Source organism: Protomyctophum bolini (assembly GCF_963924005.1).
Source record: "Protomyctophum bolini genome assembly, chromosome: 22".
In the NCBI taxonomy this organism is placed as follows: domain Eukaryota; kingdom Metazoa; phylum Chordata; class Actinopteri; order Myctophiformes; family Myctophidae; genus Protomyctophum; species Protomyctophum bolini.
This window is the reverse complement of record NC_137883.1, coordinates 26,274,916-26,293,716: the sequence shown is the minus strand read 5'-3', so window position 1 is coordinate 26,293,716 and position 18,801 is coordinate 26,274,916. Positions and strand designations below refer to the sequence as shown.

The following is an 18,801-nucleotide window of genomic DNA, read 5'->3' as shown; positions in this document are numbered from 1 at the left end:
GACACTGTTGGAGGTGTAGATTTAATGCTATTTTCCACTTTACTTAAAGCACCCAATAACTACATATAGGGACTTATAATAACACTACAATGCCTTTGACCAGTGATGATAATGCATTATTATAAAATTATCAATGTATATAATTTGGCAAAAAAGAAAACATCTGTGAGTGACCAACAATTATGAAGTAGCCTACTTACTTGCATTAGAAGTATTGTTATAAAGCATTATGAGCACTTAACATAACTATATAGTGTAACAAACAGATTTTTCAACTGATAATTCATAGTCTGCCGTATACTGGGGGCATCAATCGCATCCTTGCGTGTGATTAAAGAAGAGAGTTGTGCTGATATTGCTTAGATAGGAGGAGCTAATGCCTTGTGTAGCCTACAGTGGACATCAAATCTTGCCCCCTTGGTAGGTTTCACCATTTTTATTGACATGAAGAACAGCTTTGTACACAAGCATCAGACTATAAGAAAGAGCAGCAGCCAGACACATTCTAATCAACAGAGAACAATTCACAGTCTGCTTCTTACATGCAGTTTTACAGCATGAGACAATTATGCTTGATGTATAATCTGTTGTATAATGGTGTCTCAAGCCGAAAATAGCCAAACTACAAGTGCGGCAATTTTTGGCACAAAACACTGTTGTACGACTAAGTATAAAGTATGCGTTTACAGTCCTTTTGTCAGAGTAGAAAAACTATTGTTTAAAACAGCGTGTTGGTTCACGAAAGGCATGAACAAAACAACAAGGATGGAAAATAATCTCTTCATTGCTTTCCCTCTCAGGGTTTACAATGTCATGTTCATTTAAATAGTTGTCTCTGAGATATTATGTTACTTCTTTTTCACAATGTTTTACATTCTGAGAAGGAAATAAATAAAATAAAATGTATAGGAAATTGAAATGGCACGAACGAATGATGCTTTCATTAGTTATACTTGATATTGTAATATCAATGTCTAGTTTAGAATCTTAATTAGACCAAAGATGGTCTATAAAGAAGGCTGCTATAAAAAGTGCTTTCATTTATTATACTAAATATTCAGTTAAATAAGGACACCATAAGTAAATTATTATCACAAAGAGCTGCCACAGTCATAAACATAAGATAGGAATGACAATAAGATAGGAATGACATCAGAAATAAAAATTTAAAAAATTGGCCCTGAAGTGACTTCAAATTAAAGAAATTAAGAGCCCTGCTCTATTAACATGATCTGACACAAATTCAGAAACTGTTCAAACTCATTTTGAATTAATCATTTCTATGAATGCATGATCTCAAGACATCAAGTTGTCAAGGACATGGACACACCGTTTACAAATTGAGGTGCTTTCACTTATAAAATAAAACAATGCAGACTGATGAACACTGATTGTCCTCATCTGATATGTGATGTTCACATGTGGAAAGAAACAGAAAACCCTCATGCAGAGCTTGAGGGAATAATTTCCCTTCACCAACATTAAGCTAATCTGTTTACTGAAGTCACTTTGACTGCCAGGATTCAGAGCGTTTTTCACCTGCCTTTGAAAGATTTGGCGCACAGGTGCCCTCAAATGGCGCGCACCACGGATGTGCTAGAATGGGAAAATACTTATGATCCATCCGCGAGTCGACACTCTGTTTGAAAGCTACAGGCGGGTGTAGAACGAGCGCTGGGCGCAGTTGTGCCATAGGAATGCATTATGTGGTGTTTTTCCACCGGCTATTACAAGCTTGGGAATTTATAAATTTTTTCGGTCATGTGTCACGTGGTGTCCCGGCAACCCCCGAAACCAAGGATGACCCATAGGTTAGCAAACAGCGCCACCTAGCGCCACTGGGAAGAAAGATGTCAAAGACGTCATTGGCAGGTAAAGTTCAACAGTCCCCCCAAAATGTTATCATACCGTAGCGTAAATTAAGTTACATAATGAGAAAAGAAAAATGAGAAAATAAAATATTATGTCAAACATCCATTGAGCTGGGTTGCTATGGAGCAGTGATTCTCAACCTCTATAGATTTGCATTGGACCCCCATTTGACACAATGTTTTACCTCTGGGACCACAGTCTATCACCGTAAAATCATCAGTGTTAATTTAACTTTGAGAGTGTACGTATAACAACGAATGGAACTGAATGGAGTCAATGGACCCTTACAGGTTTGGTTCATAAAAACGTTTGACTGGGGGTCCCAGGGGTTCCAGCCCTGTAGGGACCGCTGAAGTTCCCCGGAACCTATACGTTGAGAACCACTGCTGGCTGGCTGTGTCAGGGACCTTTTTTTTCTCAGACATTCGCTGGACAATAGCAGCATAACATTTCAGAACACTGCAGTCAGACCGTATGAGGATTAATCCCATTATATGTTCATACATTATCTAACCACCAAACTCACAAGACCACAATGAAAACAGTTTAAAATAAAAATCTCTTCTATAAAATAAAAAAGAGAACTATTCAACGACTATAGAAACATCTGTCATAAAGTGTACAAAAAATGCTATCTTGTTTGATTTAATTAAATACACATAAAGTGACTTTGAAATATATTATATATTTTTAAGAAATGTGTCTGTATATGGTATGGACATTTATTACGTAGGCCTATATATTTAAAAATGTCCATATACTCAGTATAGGTATGTTGGTGCGACAGTCAATGGAGATGGGTGAATCACATTTCTGCAATCTAGGGTCAAAGTGTTATCAATTTAAAACTGTAATGTTTTATATCTGATGGTAGCTTACTGCCAAAGAAAGGACTCCCACACACGTCTTCTTCACCCGTAAATACATCAATTGGCACTATGTTTTGGTATGCAGATGTTCATCAGGTTTTACACAAGATGACCTGCGTGCCGAAACGTTTCCAATAAATATTTATATAAGTGAAGTGAAGAAAATTGTTTGTGGGGGTCGTTTTTGTCTGCATTAGGGGCTGTGTCCACAGAAAGCATCTGTTAAGAGTAGGCTACTTTGGATATCATGTCCAGAGAGACACACAAACATGTGTCAGTGAGACATCACCTCCACTCTGTTTGCTCCAACCCTCTGCATAGTAAAGTGACGTTGATGAGTGATGATCAGGACTCTCCAAAACAATTTTCCACTCGAGCGCTCCGCAAAATATATTCTGCATAGAGAGAGCGCTGAAACGCAATGTCCTGGGAAGAGGAGCACTCTTAGCACGTCTTTCAGTGTTGATTTCGTCGGCTAAAACTATGACAATTTTTTTTTCCTCGACTACCTTTTTTTTACTGACTCAAATGTTAGGAATTATCGAATTATGGTGGACACAGCGATCCAGTATAAGTAAAAGACACAAGTCATTTTACACTCGGTTGCATGCTGAAAACAGCCGATCTACAAGGTCACAATGCGTCTGTGTTGTGAGCTTGTAGATCGACTATTTTCAGCAATTGTAAAATCAGCAATTACGACGGCATCAAGGCCTACAAAAATCCATTTCTGTTGACAAAAAACAACTGTAGATTTCGTCGACTAAAATTGCATGACATTTAGACGACTAAAACTAGACTAACACTAAAGCATTTCAGATGACTAAAACATGACTAAATTAAATTTTATTGAAAAGACTATGACAAAACTAAAATCGAAATTTGCTGCCAAAATCAACACTGACGTCTTTACCATAGAACTACATGTCAGAAATACGCTTTCTGTGGATACTGCGCCTTAGTCGGCCCATGGTTTTCTCTGACGCAGATGTCGATCGGTATAGCTGTGCTAAAAGTCCTGCTCCTTTAGATGTCACAGTACCGCAGCAGACGTTCGTGGTCCTCTCACTTCTCCGCTGCGCTCAGTCTCTTTGACTTGATGAAGGCCATTCCATGTGTTCTCATGTGCGTGTTCAGGTTCCCCTCCGTTTCAAACATCTTGCAGCACACTTTACATTTGGTGTTTGGTGTTCCATCACTGTTCTCATCTCCAAGGCCCATCTGGTTCTCTCTCTGACTCTCGTCGTTGTCGTCTCTTCCGTTGCGCCGGCCGAGTCCGTGCTCCCTTAGTCGGTGGACAATGAAGAGGTGTCGGGCCAGCGAGCGGTGGGACGTGTAGCACAGACCACACTCCCGACACTGGAAGGACGAGCCGTCACTTTTGTGCTGAGGGATGTGCTCGTGAAAGGCGGCGACGTCCTCTGTGGTTAAGCCGCAGACGGCACATTTGTGAACCTTGAGGACGTTCACCTTGAGTTTTTTTAACGGCTGTGAGTCGGAGGCCCTGGAACGTAGCCCTGGAGACTCGTCATCATCTTCCTGCTTCCTCTTGGGACTGAGGCGCTGTGGAGGTGAATGAGATGATGTATAAGTAAGGCATGTGAGACTATTAAACGTGCGCTTTTGCACGACACTACTGTACGTCAAAGTAGGGCATTCATTTACTGTATGAAAAAAAAAAGAAATATTAATATGGAGAAACCAGGTTTCTTCCCGACAGCACCGATATGTACCTCAGAGTGCTCCTTGTCAGTTGTAAGCTCTATATGGTCAGGATCTCCAGCCTTCCCCTCCAGGGTCTTGGCTCCATGCATCAGCTGTATGTGCTGGTCCAGCAGCACCCTCTTAGTGAATGGTTGACTCAGGGCGGGACAGTGCCTGGAAAGATGAAGAAAAACTACTCTCAAAGTTTTATTTACCATGTTCGACCCACTGTCCCTGTGTTGGGCATGTCGTTATTAGCCGAAGATTGTGAGAAATTAAAAATTATCCTTTCATTGTCAAGAATCGCTCGTTTAAGCACGGCTAGAAAGCTGTTTCAACCAATCAGATTGCTTCCTCGAAACGACCTGTTGTGTAATATAGTTTTATTTGTGTACAGTTAATGTAGCAAGTCAGTCAGTCTGTGTACTCACAGGCAAGTGTAAACCTTACGTAGTCCCTTGTGTTTGAGACGGTTGTGTCTGCAAAGACTGTGGGAAGAGCTGAATGACTTATCACACTGCCGACAAGGGTGCTTCTTCAGTATCTGCAACCAGGAGAAGAATGAATTAATAATACAACAAATCTCTTTATTGTTAATTATGCTTTCAATATTTTTGTATTATATATTATAGTATCGCTTTGACTTCTTTATGTGAATGGTGGCATATTCAGTTCTCACAAGACCTACAAAGTCACAGACACAGGTGAATTTGGTGAAACATAATTTAGTGTTGAACCCGGCAGTATACTTAATTGACTGGGGGTCCCTCAGGGGTCTGTAATTTGCATGCTCTGCACTAATTTCTTCACCGAAAAACTCCAGTGAAGAAGCTCACAATGCGCAAACTAAGTAATTTATATCTGAAATATCCCTGAGGGACTCCGCTCAACAACATATGGGGTTCATGTGGTTAATGGTCCATTTACCTTGCCATGTTCACGCCTCACGTGTGCTACATAGACCTCCCTGGAGGTGAAGACGCTGTCACAGTCTCCACACGTATAGCCTGAACCAGGAGCACTCTTCACGTCTACTGAGCCCTTGGCTTTCTTGAGGGGATACGCAGAGGATTTCTTGTCTCCGTTGACATTCACTCCATCCTTGGTGTTATTGCTGTTGCCACTGTTGGAGTTAGTGGGCTTGGTGCTGAGGGGAAGGTTAATGCCCAGATTAGGGGGACCCTCGACGGTCTTCAGAGTCCCGTGCAGGGCCTGTCACGGAAAGACGAGGACAGAACCAAAATACAACACAAAACAATATTCTGAAACATGATAGTGAGTTTTCATTTGCTTGATTATTTAATGGGCTGCCCATTGGATCGACCTCCCATTAATTCGACCATGCATTAAGGTTGCTGCGAACCTGCATTAAGGTTGGCGAATATGCATTTAAAGGTTGGCGAACATGCGCTGCTCCCGTGCTTGCGGTTATGTTTAGGTTAGGGTTAGAGACAGCGACGGCTCCAGAAAATTGTGACTGAGGGTGCTATTTAGAGGGGGGGCTAATGAATCTTGGTTTACATAGAAGTCAGTCAATTGGGCTTGTTTTGAGGGGGGACTAAGCCTCCAACCAGAGGGGGCTAAAGCCCCCCCTTGCCCCCCCTGGAGCCGTCCCTGGTTAGAGATAGGGTTAGTAATGGATGGTCGAACCAGAACAGTACATGTGTCAGACTGTCTAACTGTCTACTGTTAATCTGTGTGCACAATAGCAGCCACAAAAGCGCAGTCGCCAGCTATATGTTGCAAAACATACTCGTTGATAGCATCAAATTATGCTATACAGACTATTGGCTGTGGGTCTATTGGTTGTCGGACTATTGGCTGTGAGACAATTGGTTGTCGGACTATTGGCTGTCGGACTATTGGTTGTCAGACTATTGGTTGCCAGACTATTGGTTGTCAGACTATTGGCTGTCAGATTATGCAGACTGTACTGTACTGTACTGTACTGTACTGTACTGTACTGTACTGTACTGTACTGTACTGTACTGTACTGTACTGTACTGTCTCTCATCATGCACCTGGCTGTGCATGTGCTAACTAGGCTGTGTATTGTGTATGATGTTGTGTTGTGGCTATTGTTAAAGATAGTGAGTTATTGTGACATGGTACTGTACATTATACAGGTACAGTATGTGATGTGTAAATGTATTTCTTTCTTTCTTTCTTTCAGGCACTTGAGGCTTGTGGTGTTCCTCTCAACGTACTTGGGACCACAGTACTGCTAATGTCCACGCAGGCCCTGGTCTTCGCTGCAGCCCAATACTGTACCCCAGCCTGGTGTGTATAGACTCTAATATCCAGTTTGTTCAGTGCAGCAATGGCTGCTCAAGGGACACAATTCCTACCAAATCAAACTTTTTGCCTTTTAAAAGTTCTGTACATCTGTCCAGCAGATGACATGAGTCTGAGGTGACAATGTTGGGGATGATCAGTGCCATTCGCCACAGTGGGTGCTAAACGGAGATGGCGTACTGGAGACGCCGATGGAGGGCTCATCCGGGGATGAACTAGAGAAAGAGCGGTTTGACCCTGGCCATCTCTTACACAACTGATGAAGTCAGCTCAAGGTAGGAACATTTTGTTGTGCTGCTGTGATGTGTGTAATGTGATTTAAGCTGTTGTACTATTGCTGTCATTTTGGGACCCAGTGGCCCAACATGTTCAGTGGCTGTTTGTGGCTCTGGAATTGAATGCTGATGTGAACCTTTTGTATGTTGAGTTGTGTCTGTCATTGAAGACAGTGAGTTGTAAGTAACAGGGAATGAACAGCTATGTATGTGGCTCTTGGTCACTTAAATTATCCTATGGCTATGTGTGAGTTTGCTATTTCCTTTTAAGTTCAAGCTAGCTGATGGCTAGCTGATGACTAGCTGATGGCTCAATTGGAATAATTGACCAAATTGATGGCTGTGACATAGAATCACAGCCATCAATTTGGTCAATTATTCCAATTTGGAACAATTGACTTATGTGGACTTACAGTATATCTGCTGTGTTTTGTCGCTGTTCTTTAATGTTGTTGATGACCTGACATGGTGGTTGATATTGGTTTGTGACTGGCTTAGTGAAAATGTAGGCCTATTCTTTCTTTCTTTCTTTCTTTCTTTCTTTGCAGTAAATGTAGCTTTTCATACCTGTTGCCATGTCGTAGAGCTCTATATAAAAATGGTTGCTGTACGTTCCACAAGGGTATGTTCGGACTGTATTGTTGGGTTATTGGTGGTGCGTAGTGTGTCTGCCGCCTATGCCTTCCGTATTGACGGTGCCGTCACAAGGAAAACCCTGGCTGTTTGTGTCTATATGTTGACTCATGGTCATACCTCGTGACATCATGTTACATCAATAGGGATGGAGATCCCTGATCCCCTAAAGGGAGAGGTCGCGTGCACGCATCGCCTGGGTGACAGCAGACTGCTGGGCAAGCACTGGCGCTTTGGCATGGTGGGGTCAGATCAACATATGGACTGAATTCTGTACTGGCCATACAGTATATGGAGCGTATCTTGAGTGTACAGGGTTTGATGAGGTCAGATCAACATATGGAATGTCAGAACAGGTCAGCTCCATGGAGATCTAAGGGTGGCAGCGGGGCAGTGTCTTGAGTGTACAGGGTTTGATGAGGGCCCAGGTAGGGCCGGGCCTTAATTTTCGGGCCTGTTGAGAGCTATAGTTTTCGCTTTGCAGGTTTTCATAGTAATCTACGACCTACAGTCGCAACAAATATGGATAATTACTATTAAAACGATTGATGAGTGGATGTCATGATAAGAGTTGAAATTGGTTTGTTCAAGCCTACGTAAGCACCTCATAAATTGTTGTACAGGAAGTACAGGAATACATGATTTGATTTTCATATGAGATTACAAAGAAATTGATTTGTAATTTAGTTTGTGCAATTGTTACCGTACAGGTCCTCAATATTTTCATTTCATCTCAACTTTAACCCATAAAACCGTGGCGTGGAGGCATCTGTGTCATTTCAGATGTTTGTGTTGGCTATTCAAAAACAGTAGATATACACCATAGTCTGTACTGCACTGTGCTCTGTGCTGGTGTTACACTAAAAATGTTGTCACCTGTTGGTACTCTAAACATACAAAGGGACATACAAAGGGAAGGGACACACATTGCTGATCCTCTGAGTGGCTGCACCACTCAAAAATAATAATAATAATAATACAAAAAAAGCATCTGACTGAGCATACTGTACCTTGATGTGGTCCAACATGAGCTGTTTCTGGGCATAATGCATCGAGCAATCAGGGCATTTGAACACTGACACTTTATGGTTGACGACGTGCTGATCAAAGTGGGTGCAGAGTAGAGATTGTAGAGTAAACACCGTGTCACACATGGAGCACTTGTAGATCAACCTGAAAGACAAACGGCAGGTCCCAGGACTGAAATGTTTCTTAGTCTCTATCTAAGTATTATTCCTTATAAATGTTTTTGCCTGACAACTAAAACTGAGCATTTTCACAAAACACTAAACTAAACTAGTAAAACCGCTGTGGAAAACGAATTGAAATAAACTGAAATATGAAATGTGAAAATATGCAGTCAAAACTAAACTAAAACGAATAAGATGTTCTAATAGCCTTATGTGGGAGGACAGTGGTGTCATGAACACCTGCTCAAGCTGTCAAACAGTTTGATGAGAGATGGGGAATTCAGGTAAAAGCTTTCCATGTGGAAAAATACAAAGCCTCCATGTCTAACACCCTTTAAACCCAACTGTTGATTGTGTCCTGCAAGTCAGCCACATTCAATTTTCTGGCCAAAATGAATTCGACATGAGTATTGTGTAACATACTGTGTGCGTGTGCGTGTGTGTGTGTGTGTGTGTGTGTGTGTGTGTGTGTGTGTGTGTGTGTGTGTGTGTGTGTGTGTGTGTGTGTGTGTGTGTGTGTGTGTGTGTGCGTGCGTGTGTGCGTGTGCGTGCGTGCGTGCGTGCGTGCGTGTGTGTGAGAGATTATCTTAAACAAATTAAAGTGTTAAAGTCATCAAGGCTCACACATCATTCCGTGTTTGTTAACCAACTGTCAGATGTCATGTGATATGTGCATGCATACGTGTGACTGAGCAGGTACAAAACATGTACGCGTTTTCATACAATTGCTCAATACAATTAATACAGGTGTTTGTCACAAATACTGAAATCAATTCAATGTACCAGAATTAACAGGTTTAAACGTATTATATTATACTGTATATGTTGAAACAAACTAATGAAAATGTAACACTGTGCATTATCGGTGGACCTACTTGGGCTCCCCTATCTTGACCCCTGGGTGCTGTGTGTATCCATGGGAGTGAGTTCCTGGAGCAGACTTGAAGGCCATGGGACAGATGGGACATTTATAAAAGGTCTCACAATGAGTGGTCTGGATGTGGGTCTTCAGAACAGCAACATCAGCAAAGATCACACTGCAGTGGAAACAGCTGCACGGACAAATTGACACACAGAGAAATGTATGTTCTGTGAAAATGGCCACTGCAACTGTAGATCATTGTCTTTATTGATTATACTATCGATTACTTTTCCAATTAATCTAACAAAATCAAAACATTCTAGAGAAGTCTGATAAACCACTAAAGCCCTATATTTTATACTTTTTTGTACAACGGTGCCGTAGAAAGAATAGCCGGTCTAAAAGCTCACAGCACATCATTTTAGTTATAGTTTTCATATACTTGATTAAATCAATTGGCTCCATTAAACTGTCTGGCATTTACAAAACAGTTGTACATGCCAGGATTTTACGTTGCTCATTTTTAAATGAGTTCTCTTAACCCATTTTGGGCGGGAACCCCTTTTAGTGTTAGCATTATGTTATGCTTTAGCTATTGAAAAATAGCAGATCTACAAGCGCATTCGGTGGCGCGCTACGAGCTTGTAGATCTGCTATTTTTGAAATACTGACATAGAAACATAGCTTTTTCAGAAAACTGTCAGGATGTAGAAGACATTTTTAGAATCTGATCTCAGGTCAAAATGGGTACTGACCGGTAGCCAATCCTGCGGGTGTAATGCAAGCAGTTCTTGGTGACGTGGGACTGAAAGTGGACAGAGCGACAGCTCACACCGCACTCAGGACAGATGTACGGAGACTTGTGCTGGTGGATCCGTTGATGGGACACGAAACTGCACTGATTAGGAAGCATCATTTGGCAGATGGAGCACGTTTTCTATAGGCACGAAAAACAACATAAAGAAAACAAAAACATCATTCAGATTCATCTCGGCAGAATTGTTGTTATAACCTAGCTACCTAACACAATATGGGGTTAACTACTGTAACATTATTATCTCAAGACATTACTGCCTTAAACGTGTAATGTTGTTAGTAGGAATAAACACAGAAGCACTGAGAAGGAAGTGGCCCCGAAAGGGGAGGAGCCAAAACTGAGTTCCTGTTTAATGCAAAAAAGGAGGTCGTGCCCCCAGGGCTTAAAAACAAAGATTTGTATTTTACCGAATGGCCCCCCAGATTGGTGTAACATTGACATAGAGGACACTGTACCTACATCTGACATACATGAATCACAATTAAAATTGTGAAAGGTTTCATAATGATTAAACGGATCAAAAACGGAATATGGTTGTTGTAACACATAACATTAACTGGGTTGAAGATCATAGCAGGATAAGTAGATTCTACCATTCATTGTATTTTTTCATAATTAATACACTATTTTATGTGTTGTCATATGAAAATGTCAAGCAAAAGTAGTGAAAACAAACGCACGCACACATGCACACACACACACCTGTCCACTGGCATCCGCCGCCTGCTGGTAGTGCATGGCCAGGGAGCTATCATCCTGGAATGTCTCATTGCACTCCACACACTTCAGACTGTGTCTGCACAGTTTAGACGCGTCGTCTTCTAAAGGCATGGCTGCCACCAGAGGAGCGCTGCACGGTGCTGAGATTACTGCAGTCTGAGCCCCACAACCAGTAATCTTGCCTGGGAGGTGGCCCGTGGCGGCCTGGGTGGTGGAGGTGGTGGTGGTGGTGGTGGTGGAGATGGAGACTGATGAAGCAGACGTGGCTATCATCTGATCTGCAGGGATCGGTTTCAGGATGAGGTGTGAACACTGCATGACCATGCCTTTGTCTTTGTGACCCCTGGCATGAGATAACAGGCTGCACTTGTTGTAGAAAACAAGGTTTTTGCCACAGTGATTGCACGTGACCTCAATCCGTACGCTGCGTCGCTCGTAGTGCTGGGTCAAGCTCTTTTCTAACGCAAAGGAATCCCCGCACTCCAGGCACTTGTAGCCACGAGTTGGCAGCGAGATGCAAGCTGATGTTGGGGGGGAGAGGTTGGGAACGTATACTGGAACAGGGTTCATGCTGCTCAGGACTTTATTGAAGGCCTCCACTACAGATGTTTGAGAGCTGGATAATACTTGAACCCTGGACACTTTCTTGGGGGCAAGCATTGCCTGCAGTTTGACATGTTGTGTTTGTTGGTGCTTTGAAGAAGAAACGGTCTGTGGCAAGAGGTTAAGGTTGGTCAGATGGACGGTCTTTGGCACAAGTTTGGCATTAGCCAGACGGGTGGCAGGCACCATGACAGTCTGCTTTTGGAGGGCATTAGCAGCTTTGAGAATGGCACTGCTAGCACTCTGTATAGAGGCAGCAGGGATGATCGTCGCTTTGACAGTGGTATTGTTAGCCAGCTTCAAACTGATCACTTTTGAACCTGCAGCCTTGACAGCTGAGACAGGAAGGAAGGCCGTCGCCACAGGTTTAATGATCATCTGTTTGGTTATTTCCATGGAAGGAACACCAGAGGTGGCCACTACCGTGGTAGGGAAAGATGGCCGCATGGCAGAGGATAAAATAACACTCGACGAGACCATAACAGAGTGATTTTTTGTATATTCTCCTTTCGTCTGCTCTTCTGGGTCAAACTGTGGAAGGACTCTGGTCACAGTACGTTTGATCTGGCCTGATGAAGTCTTGATGGTTTTGATTCTGACTCTAGGGATAACGGGAGCGGCGCCTGTGGGTGAGGCGGGGGAGCCCTTACTGCTTCCCTCACTGGTGACACTAGAAGGACTGTCAGGTTCTCTTGATATCAGACTCTTGGCAACCTCAAGAGCCACCTCCTGTTCAGCAGGTGTCTCTGAAACTCTGGAACCATCTTTGATTTCCTTTAAGGACTCCGTCTGGGGAGTTATAGGTGATGATTCTCTCTGAGTTATAGGAGAACCGGAGACTCCCAAGTCTGTAGCGCTGGCCTTTTTGGCACTGAGGGCTGCTATGGCAGCTATGCAGGAAGATAACTTGGCTGAGGACTTGGCTTTGGCCTGTGAGAGACTAGACACAGTGACATTGCCATACGCCAAGGGCTCTCCAGCATCCTTGCCCTCCTGTTCTTGAGGTTTAGCAATAGTCTCTTTGGCTTGTTCCTCAGACTTCCTCAAGCAAGGAATGTCATTAGGTGTGGAGCAATTGGAATTGTCATTGTCATTGTTTGGATCAGGTTTGGGATGACATGAGTCTGTAATGGACCTATTAGATGTATTAATATTGTCCACTGATTTGGTCGCGTGTTCCTCTCTCTTAGGACAGGAGGGTCGGCCTGTCAAGGGATTGGGAGCTGGCCTAAAAAGTGACTGACCGCTCTGTTTGTCCATAGGATCATCTACCTCAATTTTATCATCATCATCATCATCATCAAACTCCTCTGCACTGGAGATAGGGCTGAACTGATTGAAAGTAGAAGTTGGGTTGTTAGCATGAGGTGCACCTTCCTCCTGGGAAACGTCTCCTCCATTCATATTGTAATGGTTGTTGGCTGTCAAGAAGCCATTATGATGTCCATTGCCTATACAATCAGCAGGGGTGTGTGTGTGCAGTAGTCCGTCCTTCTCTGACAGGGTGCCACTAGGCTCCGCAGCATCCATGTTTCGGACATTCTTGACAATGACACTGACTCCAATATCATGTCCCGAAGCACTGTGAGACTCGTCCTCATTAGCAGCGGCTGCACCGCTGCCTGGTTTGAGCGGGCCGTCGTGGTCGTCCTGGTGGCCAGACTCAATAGCAGCCTTGGGATCCACCATGTCGGGGATGTCGAAGGCTGCCAGCAGGTCATCAAAGTCTGGCGTCTTCATATCGCCCATTGTCCTGCTTCATGGGCCAATAAGGAGATTACCTATAGACGCAAAGGAAATGGAGATTCAATTAATTACATTCTAGCCTTTTATTACCAGTGGTGGAAGGTATAACTAACTATCATAGTGATGTGGTCGTTTTCCTTCTGTATTTGTGTTTGTTTATGGTTATGTCTGAGTCAGAGTGGCTGTAGTCCCAGTAGCCAATTTAAATATAGGATTATTACAAAACATACAGTGACCTATTTTCATAGTCTTCTTAAAAATAGTTAGTCTGCAACTCACGTCTGCAACGTATCATCGTGAGCTTTAGATCGGCTCATTTATGAACAATATTGACAATATTGAGTACTTATTTTGGTACTCTTAACTATATTTTGATGCCACTGCTTTTGTACCTTATTTACTTAGCAGAATATTTGTTACAGTACATTGTGGTATTGCTACTTGTACTTAGGGTAAGTGATTTTCTTTGGTTAAAATAAGTGTTAGAAAGCTCTATATTGTGATAGTACTCATTGTTGAGTGTTTGTTCAGTAACAGGAGTCTCCATGTCTGTCCAGCTTTTTATTAAACAGAAAAAGCATTTTCAGGCCAGGATAAGACTTTTATCCAATCAGGATGGAGAACTCAATCAGGATACAGATTAAATAAGTGGAATTGTAAGTGATGACACAAAGAAATGAGCAGACAAAATTGGACCTGGACCACTATAAAAAATTAAGCTGATAAATGGTCACTCTCTCCTGATTGGCTGGAACTTTATCACCAACCTGAAAATGTATTTTCTGTTTATTAAAGAGCGGGAGAGACAGGGAGACCCTGAACAAACACTCTGTAGCAATGATTACTATCATAATATATAATATATTTTTTTTAACTTTAAAGTAAACTTTGTTTAAACCAAAAAATGTCACTTACCCTACCTTTTTAAGTAAAACAAAAATAATAATAATCTGAGAACTTCTTCCACCACTGTTTATTACAGATCTTCTTCAGGTGTTAATATCAGAAATTACCCTGCATGTGTGCTCAGATGTTGCACCTCTCGAGAGCAGTAATAAGGACATTATAGTGAACAATGCTGTAGATATATGTCTGTAGATATAAGAGCTCTCCATGAGAGCGCTTTAAACTGCAGCAGCAGAAAGCAAATTGCAGAAAGACCCAAGCAGAAGTACTTCTTTAGTGATGTCTAAGTTGATGATCCCGTACTAAATGCTGATCCTTTACTAAATAAAATTGCCTCTAGACCTGTAAATACTGAGACTCGTCTGAACCTTGGAGAAGGAAGAAATTCATCCCTATACTAGTGAGGATCACTACTTTATTATAAATGGCAAAAAAGGATGCCTTGACTTCCAGCACAAGATGTGCACACAATCCTCTCTTTGAACTGTCTGAACCTTGACATAATAAGCAAGGATCAGACTTAACTTGATTGTCTCATCAAATTCTTCTTGCCGGAGAAATTAAGAAGTGCTATGTCCTCTGCTATTTTCTTGGTTTCTTTTTTCTTTTTCCACGAAAACAACAAATTATGGAGCTTACACAAAAACTATTTCCACCCACTTCTTCACACCTGTAAACCTGTGATGTGACAGTACAATACTCTTGACAGCTAGAATTTGTATAAGCTGCTTATTTCACATATGGAGTTATGCCATCATGAGAACAATGAGAACATTAACTCTTGACTATGCACACGGTTGATGAGTCATTAAGGGAAATCCCCTAGTAGTCAGCATAAATCGTGCCTCCTTTCAACTATTTAGTCTACTGTCACTGTTGGAAAATAGTTCACTAACTTTATGCCCCAGAGAATAATGATGTCATTAGGCCTGTGACTTTTTATAAACAGGAAACTGCTGAATGTTGAAAACAGTTAATTAATTGCATAGTACTGTCAGTGATAATTAACCGACATATTTTCATAGATCTGTTTCCATTACTTTATAATTATAATTATTTACGTATGTTACGTATGTACGTACGTTTATGTATTTGTACTTCAAGGCTTATGGCCAAATTTATACAAATAGAACATTTCACTCTACTTTTGCTTATAGCTACATTGTATTCATAAGTGCAAGACACAAATCTACCTTTGTGTACAAACTGTACATGGATATTTCAGTCCTTGAAGACTAAAATCTGTTATACAAGAATTTCTTTAAAGGCAGGTAAACTAAAGGCATGTACTGTAAAATGTGGAATTGCGACTGCATTCGGTTTTTATGTGGGCATCAGCCAATTCTCTGTCTCTTAATTGGCTTTAAATCAAGTCTTGGTCTGATATGGAATTAGGGCTGCATGTGCATCACTGCATGAGAGCTGTAGCAAGCGCATGTGCAATGCTCTGGAACAATAGAGGTTACTTTAATATCACATCCTGTTGGCGTTTACACACATCTCTTTGTCTACCAAATTCTTTAAGGCATTTAGGCATTTTTAAAGAAATATTTAATATGGATTTTTAAGAACACTCGTTTTGTTTTCAATGACTACAGACTTACAATGGCTGGAATTAAGAAACATTTTAACAACTCTTCTTGCAAGGCAATTCACAATGTGCAGGTTTATGAATTTGATTGTAAGAACAAATGGTGCATTACAGTTGTTTACCAAAATGATCTAAAATGTGGCAATATTTAAGGCAGGCAGACAATGTTTAAATAAAACAAAAATACCTTTGTACTAATAAATAGGTGGTGTATGAGTGGATGTTGGCATCATACATTAGAAAAGCGTGTCGAAACAAATCTAATCTTTTGCAGTGAACATTAAAAACAAATTTATGGGGATGAAAATATAATGTGTATGTGAGTAATGGGGCAGGGGGGTGGACAAAGGCAGAGCCAGCCATGGAGCAGCTCTTGTACGTGCAGAAACGCCAGTGCTGCTGTTTCATCAGAGTGGATGGTAAATACATCTGCACAGCAGTGCACAGCACACATACAGATATCCATCTCTCTTCATACCTGCTTCATTTTTGAAAAAATAACTATTTCCAATCCTGACAATGGCACAGAAAGTGAAGAGGTAAATAAGCGAAGATGGTGCAAGGAGAAATTGCTGGTATTGAGAGGTCAGGAAAGGCAGAGAGCGATGAAATAAAACATGGCTGCTGAGCTATGAGGGCAGTGAGCTGCAGTAGCTAAAGGCCTAGTGGGGAGAGAGAGAACCAGAGCAGCTAGTGGCAGCCATGACAGCAAAAACAGCCAAATGTACACAGTGCATGAGTGTTTTATATGAACAAATATGAAAAATACACAACACAGACGTTCCCCATATGACACCACCAGTTTAATACACATGCATGATCACATCTTCAAATCCACATACGGCAACAACAATCCAGTATCCCAGTAACGTGATGGCAAAATCATAAGACTGGAAACATGCATATTGAATCAGCAGCTCCTCACCCACTTGTCTGTGTCTGTCTCCAGCCACTAGCCAAGCGTTCTTTCCTTCCCTCCTTCCTGAAACAAACACAGTCACAACACCACTAACCCACAAAAAGACATCCACCCCACCCCACTTGGGTGGGGGGGGGAAATATCCTTTTCTTCCCAACCCGGCAAAGGCCCAGAATACAGGGTCAGGTTACATCCAGGGAGCTGGTGTGTGGTGGTAGTAGTCCTTAGTCATTTTCTGCACCACTAGACAGACAGACAGATAGATAATGGTCCAGAGAGGCAGGCTGCAGACTCACAAACTCCCAGACCGTCACGTACCCTGTCCTGTCCCCTTCCCAAATCCCCCTGCTCCTCTTGCAGTGAGACATGCTGCTGCACAGCACTCCCAGGTCCAGCCAGCAACCAGCCTGCTGCCGTGGATCTGTGTTTGTGCCATAGCAGCTAGGACAGAGCCTCCTTCCTGCAGAAGCCTCCTCCTCTACCATGGAGAAGCCGGGGCTATCTCTATCCCTCAGTGGAGCACAGAGCCGGCATTGTTTCTGCGAGCCCTCCGTCTGCCTCAAACCGGTTTCAGCCGGTTCCGGTCACCCCACATAAAACCTTCTGCTGCAGTACGGCCTCACCAGCACAGAGAGACAGCTTTGTGCCTGCCGCTCTAAGAAACGTTGCAATATCGTATATTAATGTAGAGATTATAACGGTTATTGTTAGAGAAAAGTAGCATACATTATGGGTGCACGGGTGAAGAACGTTTACAGGGGGCCTGTGTTCTAAACTAATGATCTGGATCTGGTAAGGAGGTCATTACATAAACGTAGACCTCTATATCCACAAACTGCCATCTTGATGGAAACAAACTGATCGAGAAAGGAGAAAAGTCTCAACTAATTGAGCAAACAATAGCTCTGGTAGACAAGATGTACCACACATACTGTATTATGTGACTAGCCGGTAAATCACATCCAACTCTCAACACTGCAACTCCCACTGCAAAAGAGAGAGAGAGGGAGAGAGGGAGAGAGTGAGAGGAGAGAGAGAGAGAGAGAGAGAGAGAGAGAGAGAGAGAGAGAGAGAGAGAGAGAGAGAGAGAGAGAGAGAGAGAGAGAGAGAGAGAGAGAATACTGGAAACCAATTCTGTACCTGGGTCTTTCTCCTCAAGAACTCTCAGTGCTGCTGAGTTGGCCTTAGACATGTCACAGGAAGGAAGCCGGCCTCTGCCTAGACTTGACCCCATTCCTTCCTGTCCAGTGTAACAGCTGTTTTTCTACAATCCAGATACTCTGTGTTGACAATGGTTGTACCCATCATATTGTTAGTATGACAGCAAAAGAGGCCATGAGACAGACGCACGCATGCACACACACGCGTACACACACACACACACACACACACACACACACACACACACACACACACACACACACACACACACACACACACACACACACACACACACACACACACACAGCTATATACTGTAAATATCCTTGCATAAATCGAGCCATAGAGTAGGAAATGGTGGCATACCCTTGTCAGTTTTTTCCCCAGTGAGAAATCCTTCCTGTTGAGGCCTCAGTCAGCGCCTGCCCTGCTCAGCCGCAGCCAATCCAACCTCCATCACCCTCCTCTTCCTCCTCCTCCTCCTCCTCCTCCTCCTCCTCCCTCTCCTCTGGATCCTTCCGTGGGTCAGTCCCAGACTCTAGTCCCAGCACAGGCCTCGTCTCTCTCCTGCAGCTCTGCCACCATGGCTGAGCATGGAGGGATGGATAGAGAAGGGGGGGCAGTGTTCAGCAGGCGAA

At 42.7% G+C, this 18,801-nt stretch overlaps 1 protein-coding gene across 4 annotated transcripts; it reads right to left on the bottom strand.

The window, feature by feature from the left end:
- Positions 1-416: 416 nt before the first annotated feature.
- znf532 (zinc finger protein 532) lies at positions 417-18,619 on the bottom strand. 4 transcript variants are annotated; one of them, XM_080755268.1, is made up of 11 exons: positions 18,530-18,619; positions 18,143-18,282; positions 17,009-17,657; positions 11,220-13,621; positions 10,456-10,637; positions 9,714-9,890; positions 8,659-8,821; positions 5,373-5,657; positions 4,877-4,989; positions 4,475-4,619; positions 417-4,304 (listed from the first exon to the last, which is right to left on the bottom strand). In XM_080755268.1, exons 4-11 carry the CDS (start codon positions 13,587-13,589, stop codon positions 3,807-3,809), a joined length of 3,933 nt encoding a protein of 1,310 aa, XP_080611394.1. In that variant the 5' UTR covers positions 13,590-13,621; positions 17,009-17,657; positions 18,143-18,282; positions 18,530-18,619; the 3' UTR covers positions 417-3,806. The 4 variants fall into 4 exon arrangements, with proteins under 4 accessions (XP_080611394.1, XP_080611395.1, XP_080611396.1 ...); XM_080755269.1 differs by having other exon boundaries at positions 17,013-17,657; XM_080755270.1 differs by lacking the exon at positions 17,009-17,657.
- Between the last annotated feature and the right edge of the window lie 182 nt (positions 18,620-18,801).